General features: G+C 58.8%; 1 protein-coding gene across 1 annotated transcript; it reads right to left on the reverse strand.

Annotated features, from left to right (window-relative positions):
- Positions 1–9,026: 9,026 nt before the first annotated feature.
- On the reverse strand, positions 9,027–22,168 carry LOC142074386 (trypsin-like). Its single transcript, XM_075134985.1, has 7 exons — positions 21,930–22,168; positions 21,119–21,150; positions 19,655–19,777; positions 16,499–16,673; positions 13,331–13,578; positions 12,855–12,991; positions 9,027–9,379 (listed from the first exon to the last, which is right to left on the reverse strand). Exons 1-7 carry the CDS (start codon positions 22,166–22,168, stop codon positions 9,227–9,229), a joined length of 1,107 nt encoding a protein of 368 aa, XP_074991086.1. The 3' UTR covers positions 9,027–9,226.
- Between the last annotated feature and the right edge of the window lie 4,493 nt (positions 22,169–26,661).

Consider the following 26,661-nt stretch of genomic DNA (forward strand, 5'->3'; position numbering starts at 1 on the left):
CCTCCCAGTGTCTCCTGGGGTATCCCAGTGCCTCCTGGGGCATCCTAGTGCCTCCCAGTGCTTCCCAGTGCTTTCCCAGTGTCTCCCAGTGCCTTCCCAGTGCTTCCCCGTGCCTTTCCAGGGCCTTCCCAGTGCTTCCCAGTGCCTTTCCAGGGCCTTCCCAGTGCCTTCCCAGAGCCTCTCAGTGCCTCCTGGGGTATCCCAGTGCCTCCCAGTGCTTCCCAGTGCCTTCCCAGTGCCTCCCAGTGCCTTTCCAGTGCTTCCCAGTGCCTTTCCAGGGCCTTCCCAGTGCTTCCCAGTGCCTTCCCAGGGCCTCCCAGTGTCTCCTGGGGTATCCCAGTGCCTCCTGGGGCATCCTAGTGCCTCCCAGTGCTTCCCAGTACCTCCCAGCACCTTCCCAGTGCTTCCCAGTGTCTTTCCAGGGCCTTCCCAGTGCTTCCCAGTGCCTTCCCAGGGCCTTCCCAGGGCCTTCCCAGGGCCTCTCAGTGCCTCCTGGGGTATCCCAGTGCCTCCCAGTGCTTCCCAGTGACTTTCCAGTGCTTCCCAGTGCCTTTCCAGGGCCTTCCCAGTGCTTCCCAGTGCCTTCCCAGGGCCTCCCAGTGTCTCCTGGGGTATCCCAGTGCCTCCTGGGGCATCCTAGTGCCTCCCAGTTTCTCCCAGTGCTTTCCCAGTACCTCCCAGCGCCTTCCCAGTGCTTCCCAGTGCATTTCCAGGGCCTTCCCAGTGCTTCCCAGTGCCTTCCCAGGGCCTTCCAAGAGGCTTCCAGTGCTTCCCAGTGCTTTCCCAGTGCCTCCCAGTGCCTTCCCAGTGCCTTTCCAGGGCCTTCCCAGTGCTTCCCAGTGCCTTCCTCGTGCCTCTCAGTGTCTCCTGGGGTATCCCAGTGCCTCCTGGGGCATCCTAGTGGCTCCCAGTGCCTTCCCAGTGCTTTCCCAGTGCCTTCCCAGTGCCTCCCAGTGCCTTTCCAGGGCCTTCCCAGTACTTCCCAGTGCCTTCCAAGAGCTTCCCAGTGCCTCCTGGGGTATCCCAGTGCCTCCTGGGGCATCCTAGTGGCTCCCAGTGCCTTCCCAGTGCTTCCCAGTGCCTTTCCAGGGCCTTCCCAGTGCTTCCCAGTGCTTCCCAGTGCCTTTCCAGGGCCTTCCCAGTGCTTCCCAGTGCTTTCCCAGTGCCTTTCCAGGGTCTGCCCGGTGCCTCCCAGTGCCTCCTGGGGCATCCCAGTGCCTCCCAGTGTCTCCCAGTGCCTCCTGGGGCATCCTAGTGCCTCCCTGTGCTTCCCAGTGCTTTCCCAGTGCCTCCCAGTGTCTTTCCAGGGCCTTCCCAGTGCTTTCCCACGGCCTCCCAGTGCTTCCCAGTGCCTTCCCAGGGCCTCCTGGTGTATGCCAGTGCCTCGCAGTGCCTCCCAGTGCCTTCCAGTGCCTTCCCAGTGCCTCCCAGTGCCTTCCCAGTGCCTTCCCAGGGCCTCCCAGTGCCTCCTGGGGTATCCCAGTGCCTCCCAGTGCCTCCCAGTGCCTTCCCAGTGCTTCCCAGTGCTTTCCCAGGGCCTCCCAGTGCCTTCCCAGGGCATCCCAGTCCCTCCTGGGGTATCCTAGTGCCTCCCAGTGCCTTCCCAGGGCCTTCCCAGTGCCTTCCCAGTGCCTTCTGGGACATCCCAGTGCCTCCCAGTGCCTCCCAGTGCCATCCCAGTGCCTTCCTCGTGCCTCCCACAGCCTCCCAGTGCCTCCCAGTGCCTTCCCAGTGCCTTCCTTGTGCCTCCCACAGCCTCCCAGTGCCTCCCAGTGCTTCCCAGTGCCTCCTGGGCCATCCTAGTGCCTTTCTGGTGCCTCTTGAGGCATCCCAGTGCTTCCCAGTGCCTTCCCAGTGTCTCCAGGCGCGGCTGCCCTGCAGCCTCCTGGGCATCCCCATACCTCCCACTCCTTCCCAGTAACTCCTGGGACCTCCCAGTACCTCCCAGTACCTGCAGGGTCTTTCTGGAGCATCCCAGTGCCTCCCAGTGTCTTCTAGGGACTCCCAGTGCCTCCCAGTACTTCCCTTTGACTTCTAGGGCTTCCCAGTGCCTCCCAGTACCTCCTAAGGCCTCGTGGGCCCTCCCAGTGCCTCCCAGTACCTCCCAGTACCTCCTAGTGCCTCCCAGTGCCTCCCAGCTCAACCCAGTGCCTGCTGGGGCTTCCCAGTGCCACCCAGTTCCTCCTGGGTCCTCCCAGTGCCTCCCATTGCATCCTTGTGCCTCCCAGCATGTCTCAGTGCCTCCTAGTGCCTCCCAGTCCAACCCAGTATGTCCCATTGCCTTCCAGAGCATCCCAGTATATCCCAGTGCCTCCCAGCATTTCCCAGTAAATTTCAGTGCCTCACAGTGTTTCCCAGTGTCTCCCAGTCTCCCCCAATGCTTCCCAGTGCCTTCTAGAGTCTCGCAGTGCATCTGGGCACCTCCCAGTGCCTCCCAGTTTGTGTCCCAGTTTGTGTCTCAGTGTCCCTGGGGCAATGCCCTGCTCCCCTGGGGCCTCCCAGTATATCCCAGTGCACCTCAGTGCATCCCAGTGCACCCTCTGAGTTCCTCTAGGACCTCCCAGTGCCTCCCAGTGCCCTTCCTGCCTTCCCAGTTCACCCCCATATCTATCAGAGCCTTCCAGTGCTTCCCAGTATGTCCCAGTGCCCTTCCCAGTGCCTCCCAGTGCCCTTCCTGTCCTTCCCAGTTCATCCCCATACCTCCCAGTTCATCCCCCATACCTATCAGGGCCTTCCTGTGCTTCCCAGTGTGTCCCAGTGCCCTCCAGTGCCGTTCCTGTCCTTCCCAGTGCTCCCCAGTTCATCCCCCACACCTATCCGAGCCTTCCTGTGCTTCCCAGTGTGTCCCAGTGCCCTTCCCAGTGCCTCCCAGTGCCCTTCCTGTCCTTCCCAGTGCCTCCCAGTCCCTCCCAGTTCATCCCCCCACATCTATCCGAGCCTCCTTGTACTTCCCAGCGTGTCCCAGTGCCTCCCAGTGCCCTTCCTGTCCTTCCCAGTGCCTCCCAGAGTCCTTCTCAGTGCCTCCCAGTTCATCCCAGTGCCTCCCAGTTCATCCCAGTGCCATCCTCTTCCTTGCTGCCAGGTCACCTCCCGGCAGCTGCACCGGGGCCAAATGCCCCACGGCCCCAAATTACCCACAATCCCCTGCAGCTCTGGAGGGAGGGGAGGGGCTTCCCCTCCTTCAGGCCCCTCCCACCTCCTTGAGTGCCTCAGTTTCCCCCTTCGCCCTCCCCCATAATCCCTTAATGACAGGGCGGGGCCGGGCCGGGCGGTGGGCGGGGCCGGATCCCACCCACGTTGGGCGGGGCTAAGGTGAGGGGGGCGTGGGGGGTGGGGCTACCCATGGGGGATGGGGGGACCCCAAAAGGGGGGGGCGGAGTTAAGGGGACCCCAAAACAGGAGCAGGGTTAAGGGGACCCCCCCAAAGGGGGGGGCGGAGTTAAGGGGACGCCCCCAAAGGGGGGCGGAGTTTGGGGACCCCCAAAACTGGAGTTAAGGGGACCCCAAAACAGGAGCAGAGTTAAGGGGACCCCAAAACAGGAGCAAAGGGGACCCCAAAACAGGAGCAGAGTGAAGGGGACCCCGAAACAGGAGCAAAGGGGACCCCAAAATAGGAGCAGAGTGAAGGGGACCCCAAAACTGGAGCAAAGGGGACCCCAAAACAGGAGCAGAGTTAAGGGGACCCCGAAACAGGAGCAAAGGGGACCCCAAAACAGGAGCAGAGTGAAGGGGACCCCGAAACAGGAGCAAAGGGGACCCCAAAACAGGAGCAGAGTTAAGGGGACCCCAAAGGAGGGGCATGGTTTGGGGAACCCCAAAACAGGAGCAAAGGGGACCCCAAAACAGGAGCAGAGTTAAGGGGACCCCCAAAACAGGAGCAAAGGGGACCCCAAAACAGGAGCAGAGTGAAGGGGACCCCAAAACAGGAGCAAAGGGGACCCCAAAACAGGAGCAGGGTTAGGGGACCCCCAAAACAGGAGCAAAGGGGACCCCAAAACAGGAGCAGAGTTAAGGGGACCCCAAAACAGGAGCAAAGGGGACCCCAAAACAGGAGCAGAGTTAAGGGGACCCCGAAACAACAGCAAAGGGGACCCCAAAACAGGAGCAGAGTTAAGGGGACCCCAAAAGAGGAGCAAAGAGGACCCCGAAACAGGAGCAAAGGGGACCCCAAAACAGGAGCAGAGTTAAGGGGGGGGACCCCAAAGGGGGGCCGAGTTAAGGCGACCCCAAAACAGGAGCAGGGTTAATGGGACCCCCAAAGGAGGGGCAGAGTTTGGGGACCCCCAAAACAGGAGCAAAGGGGACCCCAAAACAGGAGCAGGGTTAAGGGGACCCCCCCAAAGGGGGGACGGAGTTAAGGGGACGCCCCCAAAGGGGGGCGGAGTTTGGGGAACCCCAAAACTGGAGGAAAGGGGACCCCAAAACAGGAGCAGGGTTAAGGGGACGCGCAAACGAGGGGCAGAGTTTGGGGAACCCCGAAACTGGAGCAGAGGTGACCCCAAAACAGGAGCAGAGTTAAGGGGACCCCAAAAGAGGAGCAAAGGGGACCCCAAAACAGGAGCAGAGTGAAGGGGACCCCGAAACAGGAGCAAAGGGGACCCCAAAACAGGAGCAGAGTTAAGGGGACCCCAAAGGAGGGGCATGGTTTGGGGAACCCCAAAACAGGAGCAAAGGGGACCCCAAAACAGGAGCAGAGTTAAGGGGACCCCCAAAACAGGAGCAAAGGGGACCCCAAAACAGGAGCAGAGTGAAGGGGACCCCAAAACAGGAGCAAAGGGGACCCCAAAACAGGAGCAGGGTTAGGGGACCCCCAAAACAGGAGCAAAGGGGACCCCAAAACAGGAGCAGAGTTAAGGGGACCCCAAAACAGGAGCAAAGGGGACCCCAAAAGAGGAGCAGAGTGAAGGGGACCCCGAAACAGGAGCAAAGGGGACCCCAAAACAGGAGCAGAGTGAAGGGGACCCCAAAACAGGAGCAAAGGGGACCCCAAAACAGAAGCAAAGGGGACCCCAAAACAGGAGCAGAGTTAAGGGGACCCCAAAACAGGAGCAAAGGAGACCCCAAAACAGGAGCAGAGTGAAGGGGACCCCGAAACAGGAGCAAAGGGGACCCCAAAACAGGAGCAGAGTGAAGGGGACCCCGAAACAGGAGCAAAGGGGACCCCAAAACAGGAGCAGGGTTAAGGGGACCCCGAAACAGGAGCAAAGGGGACCCCAAAACAGGAGCAGAGTTAAGGGGACCCCGAAACAGGAGCAAAGGGGACCCCAAAACAGGAGCAGAGTTAAGGGGACCCCGAAACAGGAGCAAAGGGGACCCCAAAACTGGAGCAGAGTGAAGGGGACCCCGAAACAGGAGCAAAGGGGACCCCAAAACTGGAGCAGAGAGACGGGGACCCCAAAGGAGGGGCATGGTTTGGGGAACCCCAAAACAGGAGCAAAGGGGACCCCAAAACAGGAGCAGAGTTAAGGGGACCCCGAAACAACAGCAAAGGGGACCCCAAAACAGGAGCAGAGTTAAGGGGACCCCAAAACAGGAGCAAAGGGGACCCCAAAACAGGAGCAGAGTTAAGGGGGGGGACCCCAAAGGGGGGGCGGAGTTAAGGCGACCCCAAAACAGGAGCAGGGTTAATGGGACCCCCAAAGGAGGGGCAGAGTTTGGGGACCCCCAAAACAGGAGCAAAGGGGACCCCAAAACAGGAGCAGGGTTAAGGGGACCCCCCCAAAGGGGGGACGGAGTTAAGAGGACGCCCCCAAAGGGGGGCGGAGTTTGGGGACCCCCAAAACTGGAGTTAAGGGGACCCCAAAACTGGAGGAAAGGGGACCCCAAAACAGGAGCAGGGTTAAGGGGACCCGCAAACGAGGGGCAGAGTTTGGGGAACCCCGAAACTGGAGCAAAGGGGACCCCAAAACAGGAGCAGAGTTAAGGGGACCCCCAAAACAGGAGCAAAGGGGACCCCAAAACTGGAGCAGAGTTTGGGGACCCCCAAAATTGGAGCAAAGGGGACCCCAAAACAGGAGCAGAGTTAAGGGGACCCCCAAAACAGGAGCAAAGGGGACCCCAAAACTGGAGCAGAGTTTGGGGACCCCCAAAATTGGAGCAAAGGGGACCCCAAAACAGGAGCAGAGTGAAGGGGACCCCAAAAGAGGAGCAAAGGGGACCCCAAAACAGGAGCAGAGCTAAGGGGGCCCCCAAAGGAGGGACAGAGTTTGGGGAACCCCAAAATTGGAGCAAAGGGGACCCCAAAACAGGAGCAGAGTGAAGGGGACCCCAAAGCTGGAGCAAAGGGGACCCCAAAAGAGGAGCAAAGGGGACCCCAAAACAGGAGCAGAGTGAAGGGGACCCCCAAAGGTGGGGCAGAGTTTGGGGTACCCCAGAATTGGAGCAAAGGGGACCCCAAAACAGGAGCAAAGGACCTCTGGGTACTGACGGCCACGTCCTTGTGTCTGCACCAAGGGCCCCCACCCCCACCCCGTGTCCCCATCCCGGTTGCGTCGTCATCGCCACCTCATTTGTCACCTCCTTTCTTGAGCACCCGCCAGGTCCCGCCAAGAACTGGGGTGGCCGGTTTGGGCACCTCGAGGTGGCTTCGGGGCAACGGGTTCGGCTTGGGGACCCTGGGACAGGGATGGGGACAAGGGACAGGGATGGGGATGGAGCTCAGGGGGGTGCCACCCATGGGGACGGGCGCATGTCCCCACCTCCGAGGTCAGATGCCACCAACGGGGACCAACACCCATCGCAGGTGCAGATGTCACCCATGGGGACAGGCGCCTGTCCCCATCTCTGAGGTCAGATGCCACCAATGGGGACTGACACCCATCGCAGGTGCAGATGTCACCCATGGGGATGGGCGCCTGTCCCCACCTCCAAGGTCAGATGCCACCAACGGGGACCGACACCCATCGCAGGTGCAGATGTCACCCATGGGGACGGGCGCCTGTCCCCACCTCCAAGGTCAGATGCCACCAACGGGGACCGACACCCCTCATGGGTGAGGGTGCCACCCATGGGGACGGGCGCCTGTCCCCATCTCTGAGGTCAGATGCCACCAATGGGGACCGACACCCATCGCAGGTGCAGATGTCACCCATGGGGACAGGCGCCTGTCCCCACCTCCAAGGTCAGATGCCACCAATGGGGACCGACACCCATCGCAGGTGCAGATGTCACCCATGGGGACGGGCGTCTGTCCCCACCTCCAAGATCAGATGCCACCCATGGTGGTGGGCACCCATCCCTGGCATGGAGCAGGATGGCCACCGGTGGACACCTTGTCACCACTTAACCAACCAGGTCCTTGGGTGTCCCCAAGGTGTCCCCAAGGTGTCCCCAAGGTGTCCCCTTTCCTCCCCCTGCCAGGTCTCCCATGAAGTTCTCATGAACTTGTCACCCCAAGGAGCCAATGTTCCTTGAGGAACCCCAAGACCTGGGGACATCTGGGGACAGGCCCCAAAACAGCGCCGCCAGCTCAAAGGAAAGAGCTGTTCCCTTCCCGAGCTCCCCTCAGGCCTTCAGCTAATTAGAAGACTTAATTAGTCCTAACGAGGTTTCCCTGTCCCTCTCCACATGCCCACGAAGGACCTTCCACCATGTCCTCGTGTCACCATGTCCCCAGAGACACCCCCTCCCCCCCCGCCCCGCGTGACCTTGGCTTTCAACGAGCCTCCTAATTAGCGCTGCCTCCGCTCCTTGACTGGTGCAATTAATTCATTCATTAATTAGGTAATTAATTAGGGCGGGGTCTCCATGGCTGCCTCGAGAGTTTGGGAGAAGAAAGCTCCCGGGATTCAGCCAAGGATTAATTATCTCTATTAATTAGGCTTATTAATTAGTCCCTTTCCCCTGTGTCTCCTCATAAACGGAGAGGGGGTTTCTCGTTAACGCTAACGAGGGATATTTGCCCGGGTCGCTCATTAAATGCTTGTTCCCTCCCAAATCCAGTTACCTCCTGTCTCCCACTGCCCCCAATTCCCAGTGCTCCCAGTTCCCCCTCCCCTCCAATTCCCACTGCCCCCCCGCTCCCCAGTGCTCCCAGTACTTCCAATTCTCACTGCCCCCCCCCCAATCCCACCCAAATCCAGTTAACCCCGATTCCCACTGTCCCCCACTCCCCAGCATTCCCAGTGCCCCCAGTGCCCCCTGCCCCCCCAATTCCAGTTACGCCCCCGGTTCCCACTGATGCCCGCTCCCCAGTGCCCCCAATTCCCATTGCCTCCCAATTCCAGTTACGCCCGTCTCCCACTGAGCCCCGTTCCCCAGTGCTCCCAGTGCCCCCAATTCGCCCTACCCCCACTAAATCCTGTCCCCCCCCAATTCCCCCTGCCACCCGCTCCCCAGTGCTCCCAGTGCCCCCAATTCCCATTGCCTTCCAATTCCAGTTACTCCCGTCTCCCACTGACCCCCGTTCCCCAGTGCTCCCAGTGCCCCCAATTCCCACTGCCCCCCCAAATCCTGTCCCCCCCAATTCCCCCTGCCACCCGCTCCCCAGTGCTCCCACTGCCCCCAATTCCCACTGCCTCCCAATTCCAGTTACCCCTGTCTCCCACTGACCCCCGTTCCCCAGTGCTCCCAGTGCCCCCAATTCCCCCTACCCCCCCAAACCCAGTCCCCCCCCCAATTCCCCCTGCCACCCATTCCCCAGTGCCCCCAATTCCCCCCACCCCCTCAAACCCAGTCCCCCCCCAGTTCCCCCTGCCACCCTCTCCCCAGTGCTCCCAGTGCCCCAAATTCCCCCTACGCCCCCAAATCCAGTCCCCCCCAATTCCCCCTGCCACCTGCTCCCCAGTGCTCCCAGTGCCCCCAATTCCTCCCCCAAACCCAGTCCCCCCCCAATTCCCCCTGCCACCCTCTCCCCAGTGCTCCCAGTGCCCCCAATTCCCCCCAAATCCAGTCCCCCCCCCCCCCCCACTGAGCAGGACAGGTCTCGGGGGGGGGGTGTGTCCCCATCCCTCCCCCCCCCCTTACTGGGGTGCCCTGGAGACCCCAGCCCCTCCCCCCCACCCCTCCATGACTCCGTCTCCCCGGTTTCGCTCTTTTTTCCTTTATTTTTCCACCCAAATTTCACCCTTGCCCCAGTGCATTCTGGGAGAGGTTGTGTGGGGGTTGGGTTTTTTTTTTTTTTGTCTCCTGCCCGTCCCACCCCAGCCCCAAGAAGTCCCTCGTGGGGGAGGGGCAGGGTGGGGTGGGGGGTGGGTGGGGGGGGAGGAAGGTGGTGGAGCTGGAGGTCTCACTGCTTCCCGATGCATTTCCTGATCCAGGGCGTGGCTCGGCAGACGTTGGAGTAGACGCCGGGTTGGCCCCGGCGCCCGCAGACGGCCATGCCCCATGAGACCACGCCTTGCAGCACCCCGTTGCACACCAGCGGGCCCCCGGAGTCACCCTGGGTGGGGGGAGAAGGTCACGTGGTGGGATTTGCTTGAGGGATGAAGAACTTGCATGGGCCGGTCCACGTGCCGTGAGCCAGTCCCGGGCTCCGTGGTTCAAGCAGAAGGTGGTTGGTGGGAACCCAAACCTTCCTTGGACCTGTCCACGTGCCGTGAGCCAGCCCTGGCTCCGTGGTTCAAGCAGAAGGTGGTTGGTGGGAACCCAAACCTTCCTTGGGCCTGTCCACGTGCCGTGAACCAGTCCCGGCTCCGTGGTTCAAGCAGAAGGTGGTTGGTGGGAACCCAAACCTTCCTTGGACCTGTCCACGTGCCGTGAGCCAGCCGCGGCCCCGTGGATCAAGCAGAAGGTGGTTGGTGGGAACCCAAACCTTCCTTGGACCTGTCCACGTGCCGTGAGCCAGCCCTGGCTCCGTGGTTCAAGCAGAAGGTGGTTGGTGGGAACCCAAACCTTCCTTGGACCTGTCCACGTGCCGTGAACCAGCCCTGGCTCCATGGTTCAAGCAGAAGGTGGTTGGTGGGAACCCAAACCTTCCTTGGACCTGTCCACGTGCCGTGAACCAGCCCTGGCTCCGTGGCTCAAGCAGAAGGTGGTTGGTGGGAACCCAAACCTTCCTTGGACCTGTCCACGTGCCGTGAGCCAGCCCTGGCTCCATGGTTCAAGCAGAAGGTGGTTGGTGGGAACCCAAACCTTCCTTGGACCTGTCCACGTGTCGTGACCCAGTCCCGGCTCCGTGGTTCAAGCAGAAGGTGGTTGGTGGGAACCCAAACCTTCCTTGGACCTGTCCACGTGCTGTGAGCCAGCCCTGGCTCCGTGGTTCAAGCAGAAGGTGGTTGGTGGGAACCCAAACCTTCCTTGGACCTGTCCACGTGCTGTGAGCCAGCCCTGGCTCCGTGGTTCAAGCAGAAGGTGGTTGGTGGGAACCCAAACCTTCCTTGGACCTGTCCACGTGCCGTGAGCCAGTCCTGGCTCCGTGGCTCAAGCAGAAGGTGGTTGGTGGGAACCCAAACCTTCCTTGGACCTGTCCACGTGCCGTGACCCAGCCGTGGCTCCGTGGTTCAAGCAGAAGGTGGTTGGTGGGAACCCAAACCTTCCTTGGACCTGTCCACGTGCCGTGAGCCAGCCGCGGCTCCGTGGTTCAAGCAGAAGGTGGTTGGTGGGAACCCAAACCTTCCTTGGACCTGTCCACGTGTCGTGACCCAGTCCCGGCTCCGTGGCTCAAGCAGAAGGTGGTTGGTGGGAACCCAAACCTTCCTTGGACCTGTCCACGTGCCGTGAGCCAGCCCGGGCTCCGTGGTTCAAGCAGAAGGTGGTTGGTGGGAACCCAAACCTTCCTTGGACTTGTCCACGTGCCGTGAGCCAGCCCCAGCTCTGTGGTTCAAGCAGAAGGTGGTTGGTGGGAACCCAAACCTTCCTTGGACCTGTCCACGTGCCGTGAACCAGCCCTGGCTCCGTGGTTCAAGCAGAAGGTGGTTGGTGGGAACCCAAACCTTCCTTGGACCTGTCCACGTGCCGTGAACCAGTCCCGGCTCCGTGGTTCAAGCAGAAGGTGGTTGGTGGGAACCCAAACCTTCCTTGGACCTGTCCACGTGCCGTGAACCAGCCCTGGCTCCGTGGTTCAAGCAGAAGGTGGTTGGTGGGAACCCAAACCTTCCTCGGACCTGTCCATGTGCCGTGAGCCAGCCCCGGCTCCGTGGTTCAAGCAGAAGGAGGTTGGTGGGAACCCAAACCTTCCTTGGACCTGTCCACGTGCCGTGACCCAGCCGCGGCTCTGTGGCTCAAGCAGAAGGTGGTTGGTGGGAACCCAAACCTTCCTTGGACCTGTCCACGTGCCGTGAGCCAGCCCTGGCTCCGTGGTTCAAGCAGAAGGTGGTTGGTGGGAACCCAAACCTTCCTTGGACCTGTCCACGTGTCGTGACCCAGTCCCGGCTCCGTGGTTCAAGCAGAAGGTGGTTGGTGGGAACCCAAACCTTCCTTGGACCTGTCCACGTGCCGTGAGCCAGTCCCGGCTCCGTGGTTCAAGCAGAAGGTGGTTGGTGGGAACCCAAACCTTCCTTGGACCTGTCCATGTGCCGTGAGCCAGCCGCGGCTCTGTGGCTCAAGCAGAAGGTGGTTGGTGGGAACCCAAACCTTCCTTGGACCTGTCCATGTGCCGTGAGCCAGCCGCGGCTCTGTGGCTCAAGCAGAAGGTGGTTGGTGGGAACCCAAAACTTGCCTGGACCCGTCCACGTGCTGTGGCCTTTCCCTGGTTTTATGGGTTGGGTTGGAGATAACGGTGGAGGAACCCAAACCTTGCCTGGACTTGTCCACGTGCCAGAGCCCATCCCCACCTCCGTGGCTGAAGCGTGAGGTGGTTGTGGAGAACCCAAACCACGTGCCCTGATCATTCCCTGCTTTTATGGCTTGGTTTGAAGGAACCCAAGACTTGCGCGGACTTGTCCACGTGCCAGAGTCCATCCCCACCTCCGTGGCTCAAGCGTGAGGTGGTTGTGGAGAACCCAAACCTCGCATGAACCCACCACGTGCCGTGGTCATTCCCTGCTTTTATGGGTTGGGTTGGAGATAATGGAGGAACCCAAACCTTGCGTGGACTTGTCCACGTGCCAGAGCCCATCCCCACCTCCGTGGCTGAAGCGTGAGGTGGTTGTGGAGAACCCAAACCTCGCATGAACCCACCACGTGCCGTGGTCATTCCCTGGTTTCATGGGTTGGGTTGGAGATAATGAAGGAAACCAAACCTTGCGTGGACTTGTCCACGTGCCAGAGCCCATCCCCACCTCCGTGGCTGAAGCGTGAGGTGGTTGTGGAGAACCCAAACCTCGCATGAACCCACCACGTGCCGTGGTCATTCCCTGGTTTCATGGGTTGGGTTGGAGATAATGAAGGAAACCAAACCTTGCGTGGACTTGTCCACGTGCCAGAGCCCATCCCCACCTCCGTGGCTGAAGCGTGAGGTGGTTGTGGAGAACCCAAACCTCGCATGAACCCACCACGTGCCCTGGTCATTCCCTGCTTTTATGGCTTGGTTTGAAGGAACCCAAACCTTGCGTGGGCTTGTCCACGTGCCAGTGCCCATCCCCACCTCCGTGGCTCAAGCGTGAGGTGGTTGTGGAGAACCCAAACCTCGCATGAACCCACCACGTGCCGTGGTCATTCCCTGGTTTCATGGGTTGGGTTGGAGATAATGAAGGAACCCAAACCTTGCGTGGACTTGTCCACGTGCCAGCGCCCATCCCCACCTCCGTGGCTCAAGCGTGAGGTGGTTGTGGAGAACCCAAACCTCGCATGAACCCACCACGTGCCCTGGTCATTCCCTGCTTTTATGGCTTGGTTTGAAGGAACCCAAGACTTGCGTGGACCCATCTCACCTTGTGTTTGAACTCAAAGCCACACCAAGCCCCTCCTTTCCCCAGCAGCCACCTGGGAGGTGGCTGAAGGGACATCACCTCCCCCCCCCCCCCCCCACCTCTTACCTGGCAGGAATCGATGCCCCCCTGGGGGACGCCGGCGCAGAACATGTTGGGGGTGACGGCGTTCCCATAAGCCCTGGCGCACTTGCCCTTCCCGAAGGTTTGGATGACGGCGCATTGCAAATTTTTGGGCAGCTTTGCTGAGGAACGAGGTGGGGATGGAGAAAGAGAAGGTGAGAAGGTCGAGGCTGAGGCCTGAGCAGATCTCGTGACACTTTTTGGTGGGGTTCTTTGGGAGGTGGACGACGGAGATATCTCCATCAGCGAGGGAACCCAACACCAAAGGGAAAACCCAAGTGGACGTCATTCTCCAGGAGGGAGCTGCTCATTGGACAGGGTTAGGGTGACATCAAGGAAGCCCTTATCCCATTTTCCCAACTGAGAAGACCACCTGATCTCCTTGACGAGCCCTCTCCCCTACCCAGTTACCTCCCCCTCATCCCACCTCTTCCACCGAGGTCTCCATCACGAGCCAGTACCTCCAGGGGACTTGGTGGTACCCCAACCAGAGACGCTGCACCTCATCCCATCCGTGGGACACTTGGTGGCTAATCTGATCTTCTTGATGTTGTTGCTGAACTGAACGGGTTTGTTCAACCTCAGGAGCATGAAGTCGTTGTCGTTCTTGTGGGGGTTGTAGGCCGGATGGACGTAGAACTTTGAAATGGACCTCACTTCCCCCGTCCCATCCCGTAACGTGTCCGTCCCGATTAACACTCTGACGTCCCTGGGTGGGGGAAGAAGATCAAGAAATCAGTGGTGGTCCCTCCAGAGGAGATACATAAACCTTTGGCCTCAAGGGTGGTCCATCAAGGAGATGATCAAGTTGAAGCTTCTCCACAGGGCAGAGTCAAGGTGATACGGCCGTGGGACCACCTTATCCCATTTCCCTCAAGGAGGAGACCAGGAAAACAGGATTCATGGGCCAGTTCTCCTCCAAAGAGCTCTTTGGTGGTTCAGGTACCCTGGGGACATCTCCCATCTCCACGGGAAACTCTTGACTTCGACTCCTTGACTTCATCTTCCTGACTCCAGGAATCCCACCTGCAACATCTCAGCAACGTTGCCCTGAGCCCAACTTCTTGCCAACTTTTCTTCTGCCTTTCCCCCCACCTCCATTATTTCCCCTCCAAAATGTCCAACGTCCTCTCACAGGACCTTGTGGAGAAGCTGGAGAAACTTGGCTGTGAGGGGGAACCGGCTCCGCTTAGTGTCGTCACCTGAAAAAAGGGGGTGATGGACCTCAAAACGGGGGGGGGGGTTGGTTCCCCTAGGAGTTCTTAGGTGGAGGTTGTCACCTTGCAAAGGCCACATCAGCCTCTCCAGTCTCCATGGGGAGGATGGTTGTACCTTCATTGCCCTTTAGAGGTACCAACACCCGGACACCAACATCTGGAGATACCCATCAACATCTAGAACTACTGGCCGTGGGACACCAGGCTCTGGAGGTAACATCTGGGGTACAAATATCTGGACATACCAACCTCGGGATATCTCTGGAGGTACCAAACCCTGGAGGTACCAGCCTCTGGAGGTACCAAACCCTGGAGGTACCAACCTCTGGAGGTACCAATCTCTGGAGGTACCAATCTCTGGAGGTACCAAACCCTGGAGGTACCCACCTCTGGAGGTACCAAGCCCTGGAGGAACCAGCCTCTGGAGGTACCAAACCGTGGAGGTACCAGCCTCTGGAGGTACCAAACCCTGAAGGTACCCACCTCTGGAGGTACCAAACCCTGAAGGTACCCACCTCTGGAGGTACCAACCTCTGGAGGTACCAAACCGTGGAGGTACCAAACCCTGGAGGTACCAAGCCCTGGAGGAACCAGCCTCTGGAGGAACCCACCTATGGAGATACCAAACCCTGGAGGAACCAGCCTCTGGAGGAACCCACCTATGGATATACCAAACCCTGGAGGAACCAGCCTCTGGAGGAACCCACCTATGGAGATACCAAACCCTGGAGGAACCAGCCTCTGGAGGAACCCACCTATGGAGATACCAAACCCTGGAGGAACCAGCCTCTGGAGGAACCCACCTATGGAGATACCAAACCCTGGAGGAACCAGCCTCTGGAGGAACCCACCTATGGAGGTACCAAACCCTGGAGGTACCCACCTCTGGAGGTACCAAACCCTGGAGGTACCCACCTCTGGAGGTACCAATCTCTAGAGGTACCCACCTCTGGAGGTACCAATCTCTGGAGGTACCAATCTCTGGAGGTACCCACCTCTGGAGGTACCAAACCCTGGAGGTACCAAACCCTGGAGGTACCAACCTCTGGAGGTACCAAACCCTGGAGGCACCAACCTCTGGAGGTACCAATCTCTGGAGGTACCAAACCGTGGAGGTACCCACCTCTGGAGGTACCAAACCCTGGAGGTACCAACCTCTGGAGGTACCAATCTCTGGAGGTACCAAACCCTGGAGGAACCAGCCTCTGGAGGTACCAAACCCTGGAGGAACCAGCCTCTGGAGGTTCCAAACTGTGGAGGTACCCGCCTCTGGAGGTACCAAACCCTGAAGGTACCCACCTCTGGAGGTACCAAACCCTGGAGGTACCCACCTCTGGAGGTACCAAACCCTGGAGGAACCAGCCTCTGGAGGTTCCAAACTGTGGAGGTACCCGCCTCTGGAGGTACCAAACCCTGAAGGTACCCACCTCTGGAGGTACCAAACCCTGGAGGTACCCACCTCTGGAGGTACCAAACCCTGGAGGTACCCACCTCTGGAGGTACCAATCTCTAGAGGTACCCACCTCTGGAGGTACCAATCTCTGGAGGTACCCACCTCTGGAGGTACCAAACCCTGGAGGTACCAACCTCTGGAGGTACCAAACCCTGGAGGCACCAACCTCTGGAGGTACCAATCTCTGGAGGTACCAAACCCTGGAGGAACCAGCCTCTGGAGGTTCCAAACCCTGGAGGTACCAGCCTCTGGAGGTACCAAACCCTGGAGGTACCAAACCCTGGAGGTACCCACCTCTGGAGGTACCAAACCCTGCAGGAACCAGCCTCTGGAGGTACCAAACCCTGGAGGTACCAACCTCTGGAGGTACCAATCTCTGGAGGTACCAAACCCTGGAGGTACCAAACCCTGGAGGTACCCACCTCTGGAGGTACCAAACCCTGGAGGTGCCAACCTCTGGAGGTACCAATCTCTGGAGGTACCAAACCCTGGAGGAACCAGCCTCTGGAGGTACCAAACCCTGGAGGAACCAGCCTCTGGAGGTACCAAACCCTGGAGGAACCAGCCTCTGGAGGTTCCAAACTGTGGAGGTACCCGCCTCTGGAGGTACCAACCTCTGGAGGTACCAAACCCTGGAGGAACCAGCCTCTGGAGGTACCAAACCCTGGAGGTACCCACCTCTGGAGGTACCAACCTCTGGAGGTACCAACCTCTGGAGGTACCAATCCCTGGAGGCACCAATCCCTGGAGGTACCAGATTCAACTTCTGGCCACCAAAATCTAAAGGTGTTCACATCTGGAGGCAACAAACTCTGGAGATGCCAACATCTGGGACATCTCTCGCTGGATACCACCATCTGAAGGCATCATCCTCTGGAAGTGCCAACATCTGGGCACTTAACACCTGGAGGACCCACCTCTCCCGTTGAGGAAAAGAAGCCCCCATGAATCCAACTTACCCGATTGGCTGCTTGCAGTGGGCGGCTGTCAGGACCCATTGGGCACCTATCAAGCTTCCACCGCACAAGATTTGACCTCTTTTGGTGAGGGCAACTTGGAAAGGTCGCTGGTTGATAGAGCAGGGTCTCCCACCGATGATTCGGGATTCGTCCTCCTCCGGTACTGGAAGACAAAGCACCAAAAGGCACCGTCACCAAAAAAAAACCCTGCCGGGGTTTGTTTTTTTTTTTTTGGGTGGAAAAGGCGGCGAAACGGTGCAAAAAAAGAAAAAAAAGGGAGGTTTTTCAAAAAGCGGAGAGAAAGAGAAAAAGGGAGGTGGTCTCTGTTTTTCAAAGCTCCAACTCCCATCAGAACGGTCAAAATCATCTTCAAAAAAAAAAAACAAAAACCAAAAAACCCTAAAAATCATCTTTTTTTTGAATTTCCTGAGCCACCCAACCGGGGGGGTCCCACCAGGCTTTTTTTTTTTTTTTTTTTTGGGATAAAAAAGAGATATTTTGGGGACCCGTTAAAAGCCAGCCAAGATCAAACCAATCCTTGAAGGTCTATTTTCTCCCGGTGCCCTTTGATGGAACTCCATGACTTGACCACCCATCCCAGACAGAGAATTGAGGTGAGAACTCCCACAAGGAGACCCTCCCCACCCTGGGACCGGTCCTTCACGTCGGATTGTACCAATGAGCTGTCCTGGAAATCACCGCGCATCAAGGAAGTCACCAGGGGGCCACTTATCTCCTCCGATTTCACCATGTGCTTCTGGGAGGGGCATCTAAGATTCCTCCCAGCCCAAGATTGGACTCCAAAAGGGAGGTGACGCACCCCTAAAAGAGCTGATTTCTTCGTCCTCCGTTGGTGAGAAAGCCTGTAGGACCAGCTCGAAAAACCTCCTACCTCCTCGGATGCCTCATGTACCCAGAACTCCCAGTTAGGGCCAGGCTAGGAGCTGGTTGCATCAACACAAGCAGGAGAAGTCCTGACGCAGGGAGAAATGATAAGAGGAGTTCACTCAGGAATGCAAATCCTTCCGTCCCTCCGGAACTGAGATATCTTGGTCCCATCAAGTTGATTGAGATGAAAGAGAAGGGTCATCAGCTTGGTTTGGTCATAGCGTAGAAAAAGGGGTCTCACCACTTGAAGCCCCCACTTCTGACATGGATCTCTCAAGCTTTCAGGTCTCTGGAGGCATCTCCCTTCCCTTTAGGTGGCTGCAGAAACATCTCCCTTCCCTTTAGGTGACTGCAGAAACATCTCCCTCCCCTTTAGGTGGCTGCAGAAACATCTCCCTTCCCTTTAGGTGGCTGCAGAAACATCTCCCTCCCCTTTAGGTGGCTGCAGCAGATGGGCGTCCGCTGGAGTTGCCCAACGTTGATGGTCCTTGGAGAGAGGACCCCATCCAACGTCAGGTGGCTACAAGATGAGGTGCCCCTCCCCTTGTCAGGTTATTTATGATGAATGAGGTCTGCAGGGTGACCATCTTGAGGCCATGACCATCCTGAGGCCATGACCATCCTGAGGCCGTGACCATCTTGAGGCCGTGACCATCCTGAGGCCGTGACCATCCTGAGGCCGTGACCATCCTGAGGCCGTGACCACGCAGACCTCCGCTTGGATGTCCACACAACGGGAGTCCAAAACCTCCCCACGTAGTCCTGATGTCCCTCCTGACCTCCATCTACAGCCTTTTGGAAAGCTCAGGTGGCACCTCTGCCAAAACCACTGGAGAAGACCCCGGACGCTGAGTTGTGTCCAAGTGGGAGGAGACAAGATTTAAAAAAAAAAAAAAAAAGGTGGGTTTTTTTCAAGAAAAAGACCTCCCTCCCACCCCAAAACCAGGAGACATCAAGTCCTTGTTCTCCGAGATGTTCTCCTGGGTGTTGAGGTCGAGTCCTGGGTTATCCCAGATTTTTTGGGGGGCTATTTTAGGGGAGAAGTCGCGATTCCAAACGTTGACCACCCGGGAGAAGAGCTGTAAGGTGGCTCCGATCCACGACATCTGCAATTTGCCTTCCACCGATGGTTGGGACATTGGAATTTACCGGTGGGACTGGTTTGTGCTGGTGGGGATTACAGCCTGTGCTGGGTGGCAATGGGAGACGCCCGAGTTTTCAAGCCACCTGGAATTCGCCAACTATCCGGTCCCGGCAGCGCTGCCAAAGTCAGAGGGTGGGAACCATCCTCCCGCAAATTCTCATCGGGGAAGCATCCCTGGTCATCTCAAAGGCCATCCTTGAGCCTTTAGAGACCAACCAGCAGGTTTAGATTCCACCAAGCTCCTTGAAGGCATCTCAGCAGCTTCCCCTGAGCTCCCACGGTGGAAGGGTATCCATCCACAAAGGTCAATCGGTGGAGAACGTGGATGGTGGCTCCTGACCTGGAGGAGAAGCCATCCCCTGGATTTCCAGAAGTAACCAGAGAAGTTTCAACCATGGATGGTGCCTCCATCCCAAATGAGAAACCTGCCCCCCCCCAAGAAAACAATCACGGAGCAAATTATCCAGCCATTTTGTCTGGACACGACCTTCTCGGCAGGACTTGGGAGTTTCAGATTCCGCTCTGGGGACACAAATTTGGGTTAAAAGGCACCAAGATCAGGTCAGATCCGAGGTCTTCGCAACCAAGAGTCAGAAATGACGGGGATTCTTCTTTCCACCCTAACGGACGCCCGGATATTTGGGGTTCCCTTTTGGTAGAACATCAGTTTTGGAGGCCAGAAGAAAGGAAAAAGATGTTCCCATGGGGATTAAGTCCCCCCTTTCTTTCCCTCACCCCTTTCTGTCTCCTCTTTTTTGCAGCTCGGAGCGAAATCTCCGTACGAACTTCCAGAGGAGGGAAAAAAATTAATCCCGGAGATCCCAGCTCCTCCATCGGGATGCGGGAATTTTCCTCCTGTGTCTCTTTCGGGGCCATTTCTCCACATCAAGCGGGGGGGGGGGTGGTTTTATCTCAGCTCGAAACCAAAACAGGTTTCGAAACTGTAGGGCCTTGCCCAAACCTTCCCGTCGGCAAGATTCCCACGAGCCAGGAGAAGGCATCTCCTCATCCTCATCCCACCCCATTCCATCCCATCCCGTCGGGCACGTTCCCCTACAAAGCACCCGTGAAACGCCCGTGGTGGCTCCATCCCCCCTTCTCCTTGGCCGCCGGTTTTGACTTACGCTCATCGCCTTCGTTGCCCTTCACCTGAGCTCGCGCCGGCGGTGGGACGGTCAAGAAGAGTCCGGCTGCGAGGATGAAGATGGAGATGAAGCCGAAGATCCCGTGCCCGTCACGAACCATTCCTGGGGCAGAGAAATCAAATTGGATCAACCCCGGGAGCTGCAGGAAAACGGCCGATACCACGTGAGAAGGTCCTCAGATGTGTCCTTCTGCCTCCCACGTGGGATGGAGGTGACGTGACCGAGTTGCTGGTGGTGTTTTGGTGCACCTTCACCCTTAGAGACCTTGGGGTGGTCTTGGTCCTTCTTCTCCACCCCTTTTCAGTTGAATTCAGCTCTCCGGTGGCACCAAACCCACCTGCAGGAGCTCAGGAAGAACCACCTCCCTCCCGATCTCCCAGTGAAACTGGGAAATCCGAGCTCAACTGGGATACGGAAGATGTTCCCACCAAACCCATCCAAACCAGAGCCACCACGTGGGCTGAGCGTGTGGGGATGGACGGATCCGAGCTCAACTGGGATACGGAAGACGTTCCCACCAAACCCATCCAAACCAGAGCCACCAGGTGGGGATGGACGGATCCGAGCTCAACTGGGATACGGAAGACGTTCCCACCAAACCCATCCAAACCAGAGCCACCAGGTGGGGATGGACGGATCCGAGCTCAACTGGGATACGGAAGACGTTCCCACCAAACCCATCCAAACCAGAGCCACCAGGTGGGGATGGACGGATCCGAGCTCAACTGGGATACGGAAGACGTTCCCACCAAACCCATCCAAACCAGAGCCACCAGGTGGGGATGGACGGATCCGAGCTCAACTGGGATACGGAAGACGTTCCCACCAAACCCATCCAAACCAGAGCCACCAGGTGGGGATGGACGGATCCGAGCTCAACTGGGATACGGAAGACGTTCCCACCAAACCCATCCAAACCAGAGCCACCACGTGGAGATGGACGGATCCAATCCATGAGAAACATCCCCCAAGAGATGGGAAAACCCCCTCCCAGATACCCCATTCCCACGCCACCCCGCAGCACCCATCCCTCGGAGGGACGTGGGTGATCCCGTGGCCAACGGGGATGGAACTCACCTGCCGGAGGAGAAGAACGGAGCCGGCTCGGCACGTCGGAAAGCCGAGAGCCGGTGATTTGGGCATATTTATAGCCGGGATGAAAAGTAGGCCGTGTCTCCGCCGGGATGAGTCAAGAGCAGTTGGGTGACGGGTCCGGCAACGGGACAAGCGTGGCCTGTGGGTGTCTCCCCCCCCCCGCCCCGGGGGCACCCGCGGGTGATTTGTGGCTTTGATGTCCCGAAGGAAACGCCGCGGGGGTTCCTCGGTTCCCAAAAAAAAAAAAAAAAGGGGGAAACGCCCGCTCCTCCCACCTAAAGCACCCGCCCCGGACACGGGGGTGAGGAGTCCTTAAAAAAAAAAAACAACAAAACAAAAAAAACCAACCAATCCGGGCGGACCGGCTGGTTCGCCCCTCCCTGTGGGTGGGGGAGGGGTTAAAAGAGCGGGGGAGGGGGGGGGGTTCCCTCACCCCACCCCCACCCAGGGTACCCCAACCCGGCCCCAGTTGTGAAACGTCGTGGTGTTGCCTCCTGCCCTGTCCGCTGCCCGGCCGGCTGTAAGGCTGCTTGTCCGGCTGTCTGTCTGTCTGTCTGTCTGTCCGTCCGGCTGTCCGGCTGTCCGTCCGGCTGTCCATCTGGCTGTCCGGCTGTCCGGCTGCCTGTCCGTCCGGCTGTCTGTCTGCCCAGCCGGTCGGCTGTAAGTCTGTCTGTCTGTCTGGCCGCCCAGCCGGTTGGCTGTAGGTCTGTCTGTCTGTCTGTCTGTCTGCCCAGCCGGTTGGCTGTAGGTCTGTCTGTCTGTCTGTCTACCCAGCCGGTTGGCTGTAAGTCTGTCTGTCTGTCCGGCCGCCCAGCCGGTTGGCTGTAAGTCTGTCTGTCTGTCTGTCTGCCCAGCCGGTTGGCTGTAAGTCTGTCTGTCTGTCCGTCTGCCCAACTGGTCGTCTGTAAGTCTGTCTGTCCGTCTGTGTGTCTGTCTGTCTGTCCACCCAGCCGGTTGGCTGTAAGTCCGCCTGGCCGGCTGTCCACTCGCCTGCCCATCCTTCCTGTCTGTCTGTCTGTCTGTCAGTCCAGTTGTCTACTTGGCTGTCCGTCCCTCTGTCCATCCATCCAGCTGGCCATCCGTCTGTCTGTTGACCCAGCTGTCTACCTGTCTGTCCGTCCCTCTGTCCGTCCCTCTGTCCGTCCCTCTGGCTACCTACCCAGCCATCTGTCTGTCTGTCTGTCCAACCAACTGTAAGTTTGCCTGGATATCTGTCCAGCCGTCTGTCTGTCTGTCTGCCCACCTGCTTCTCCACCCAGCTGGCTCCATCTCTCCTCCTGACCGTAAGGCTCGCCATCCAGCTGTCCACCCGTCCGTCTGGCCGTCCGTCTGTCCAGCTGACTGCAAGTCTGTCTGTCCAACAGCCTCTCTGTCCATCTCTCTGTCCCACCTGGCCATCGGCCGTTCATCTCTCCGTCTGTTTGTCCGTCTGTCCGGCCATCTGCAATGGGTCAGTCTATCTACTCACACCTCTCTCCCTTCATCTCTACGGCTTTCTGCCCATCTCTGTCCGTCTGTCCGTCCATCTGGCTAACCGTCTCTCTCTCTGTCTTTCCAGCGAGCTGGATAGCTGTCTGTCCGTCTGTCCTCCTATCTATCCGTCCATCCCTCCAGCTATCGATCCATTCCTTCATCCGTCCCTCCAGCTACCCCTCCATCCACCTGTCCATCCACCTGTCCATCCATCTGTCCATCCCTCCACCTACCCCTCCATCTATCTCTCCATCCGTCTGTCCACCCGTCCATCCCTCCATCCATCTGTCCATGCCTCCATCCATCTGTCTGTCCCTCCATCTCGCCATCCATCTGTCCGTCCCTCCATCCATCTCTCCATCCATCTGTCCATCTGTCCATCCATCCCTCCATCCATCTCTCCATCCACCTGTCCATCTGTCCATCCATCCCTCCATCCATCCCTCCATCCACCTCTCCATTCCTCCATCCCTTCATCCATCTGTCCGTCCCTCCATCCATCTGTCCATCCATCCCTCCATCTGTCCATCCATCTGTCCATCCCTCCATCCATCTGTCCGTCTGTCCCTCCATCTACCCCTCCATCCACCTGTCCGTCCACCTGTCCATCTCTCCATGTGTCCATCCATCTGTCCATCCACCTGTCCATCCCTCCATCTATCTGTCCATCCATCTGTCCATCCCTACATCCATCCCTCCATCCATCTGTCCGTCCGTCCATCCATCTACCCCTCCATCCACCTGTCCGTCCACCTGTCCGTCCCTCCATGTGTCCATCCATCTGTCCATCCATCCATCTACCCCTCCATCCACCTGTCCATCCACCTGTCCGTCCCTCCATGTGTCCGTCCATCTGTCCATCCATCCATCTACCCCTCCATCTGTCCATCCACCTGTCCGTCCCTCCATCCATCTGTCCATCCATCTGTCCATCCATCTCCATCCACCTGTCCATCCCTCCACCCATCTCCTCCCCCCATCCATCCACCCGCCCTCATCACCCACACGAGAAGCCAGGTGGACATCACGTTCCACACACGCGTGTGCACACGCTCCCCCCCCACCCCGTGCCCGTGTGCACCCGTGTGCGAGGACGCAAAGGGACCACGTGTGGGTGCTCCCAGCCACCTCCAAGGAAGGACCCTCATGGCTCCAGGGTGGGGGGAGGGGACAGCCCCTGGAGGACATCACCGGACCAGGGGTCCCCAGGGACCTACGTGTCACCTTCCTTTGGCACCCGGCGCCGGTTGCACGTCCCCGATGAGTAACGCCGCAGATGTGGGTGAGCGATGGGCGAGGCCACGTCCCGCTGCCAACCCAGCTGAACCTTGCGAGTCGCTTCTGGTGAGTCAAGGGGCCACCAAGGGGTTGCCACTTGTCCCCCCCCGAGATGGACAATGTCCCCAACCCCGGAGATGTGTCACCTCCCCTTCCTTCCTCCCCCAACCCCAACGGCACAAGAGTCTGGAGGGTTTCCAAGGTGGGAGGTGACCATTCCGTGGTCAGGTGTCACCCACTGTCCCCAAGGCCACCTGGACTATCTCCACCTGGGCCAGTGGCAGCAGCTGAGGACCCCGGCGTCTCCCGGCCCTTCCCGGGGCGGGTTTCGCGTGCGTGCCGGGGCGTGAACCAGGAGCCGGGCGAACGGGGTGGGTGGCCCGAAATTCCTGCTGAGCTCAGCAGCGATTGCCAGCCCCTGGTATCTCCTTCCGGGAGGTTCTTCACCGATGGTTCTCCTCCCGAGCTGAGCTCAAGTTCCGGCACGTCCTGCAGCGAGAAGATCCCGAAAGGATTTTAGGCACCGATGGATCTTCTAAAGCCACCCCAGCCTGGCCATCCTTGATGTTGATAGGACCAGAGCTGGATGCAAGAGCTCCAGGGATGGTGTGAAGGCACCTCTGTGCCTCTTCAACGGCCTCTTCGGCAGGGCCGGGAGAGGAGACGAGGCTGGGAGCAGCTCAAGGCAATTAACAACCTGACGAGCAATTAAGGGCGGAGAAGCCCAGGAGCTGAGTCCTGACGAAAGGAAAGGCTGGGTTGAGATGAATCACGGTTTGGAGATGCTGATCTCGCTCTCTGCTGGTGGCAAGAGGAAGCCTGAGGCTGGGTTCGGTCCTAAACCTGGAGGTGAAGCTGGAGATCCTGGAAGGGCAACCGTCCCAGCAGAACCCATGGAGATCTGGTCTGCGGAGATCCTCAACGAAGAGGTTGTGGCCTTGGGGAGCCCATCTGTGGAGGCCTGGCCCATGGAGATCTCATTTACCTTGATGCCATCCCCTGGAGATCCCATCCCGTGGAGGCCTGGCCCATGGAGATCTCATTTACCTTGATGCCATCCCCTGGAGATCCCATCCCGTGGAGGCCTGGCCCATGGAGATCTCATTTACCTTGATGCCATCCCCTGGAGATCCCAAACCATGGAGGTCTGGTCCATGGAGATCTCACTTACCTTGGTGCCATCCCCTGGAGATCCCATCCCATGGAGGCCTGGCCCATGGAGATCTCACTTACCTTGATGCCATCCCCTGGAGATCCCATCCCTGGTCCATGGAGATCTCACTTACCTTGATGCCATCCCCTGGAGATCCCATCCCGTGGAGGTCTGGTCCATGGAGACCTAATCCACCAGGTTAATCCATGGTGATGTCCTCCCATGGAGATTTGGTCCACAAAGATCCCATCCACCAGGATCCTGTCCACCAGGATCCCAGCCCATGGAGGTCTGGTCCACTAAGATCCCATCCATGGAGATCTGGTCCATGGAAATCCCATCCCGTGGAGGTCTGGTCCACGGAGATCTCAGCTACAGGGATCTTGTCTGTGGAGATCCGTCAGCTGCGGAGATCATCCGTGGATATCCCATCCATGGAGATCCCTTCTAGAGACCACCTGGGCCATGGTGATCCTGGTGGAGAGATGTGGTGGGCAGAGATCTCGTCCACTGGGATCCTGTCCACTGAGGTGCCACCCACGAGGAGATGGTGATCCAGGGCCATGGAGGTCAATTCCGCAAGGCTTCAGACCAGGGGGATCCCATCCGGGGGATCCTGCCTATGGGGATCCACCCTACAGACACCATCAGCTGCGGAGATCTGGTCCACAGAGATCCCATCCACGGGGATCCCATCCATGGGGATCTCCTCTGTAGACAGTCTTGGCCATGAAGGCCCACAGAGATCCCATCCATCGGGATCCCATTCATGGGGATCCTGCCTATGGGGATCCACCCTACAGACACCATCAGCTGCGGAGATCTGGTCCGCAGAGATCCCATCCATGGGGATCCCATCCATGGGAATCTGCTCTATCGAAGCCTCAGCCATGAAGGTCCACAGAGATCCTGTCCATGGGGATCCCATCCATGGGGATCTGCTCTATAGAAGCCTCAGCCACGAAGGTCCACAGAGATCCTGTCCATGGGGATCTGCTCTATAGAAGCCTCGGCTGTGAAGGCCCACAGAGATCCCACCCATGGGGATCCCATCCTGGGGATCCTGCCTATGGGGATCCACCCTACAGACACCATCAGCTGCGGAGATCTGGTCCACAGAGATCCCATCCACGGGGATCCCATCCATGGGGATCTCCTCTGTAGACAGTCTTGGCCATGAAGGTCTACAGAGATCCCACCCATGGGGATCCCATCCATGGGGATCTGCTCTATAGAAACCTCAGCCACGAAGGTCCACAGAGATCCTGTCCATGGGGATCCGCTCTATAGAAGCCTCGGCTGTGAAGGTCCACAGAGATCCCACCCATGGGGATCCCATCCTGGGGATCCTGCCTATGGGGATCCACCCTACAGACACCATCAGCTGCGGAGATCTGGTCCACAGAGATCCCATCCATGGGGATCCTGTCCATGAGGATCCGCTCTCTCGAAGCCTTGGCTGTGAAGGTCCACAGAGATCCCATCCACGGGGATCCCATCCATGGGGATCTGCTCTATCAGAGGGGACACGGGACCATGAAGGGACGCGAGGGGACATGGGGGGGTCATGAGGGGACACAGGGAGACATGAGGGGGACCATGAAGGGACACGAGGGGACATGGGGGGGTCATGAGGGGACACATGAGGGGGACACGAGGGGACATGGGGGACCATGAAGGGACACGAGGGGACATGGGGGGGTCATGAGGGGACATGGGGGGGTCATGAGGGGACATGGGGGGGGCATGAGGGGACACATGAGGGGGACACAAGGGGACATGGGGGACCATGAAGGGACACGGGGGGACATGGGGGGGTCATGAGGGGACACAGGGGGAGATGAGGGGGACACAGGGGGGACATGAGGGGACACGGGGGACCATGAAGGGACATGAGGGCACATGGCGGGGGGTCATGAGGGGACACAGGGACACATGAGGGGGACATGAGGGGACACGGGGGACCGTGAAGGGACATGAGGGGACA

This window comes from Calonectris borealis, chromosome 35, assembly GCF_964195595.1.
Source record: "Calonectris borealis chromosome 35, bCalBor7.hap1.2, whole genome shotgun sequence".
In the NCBI taxonomy this organism is placed as follows: Eukaryota; Metazoa; Chordata; class Aves; order Procellariiformes; family Procellariidae; genus Calonectris; species Calonectris borealis.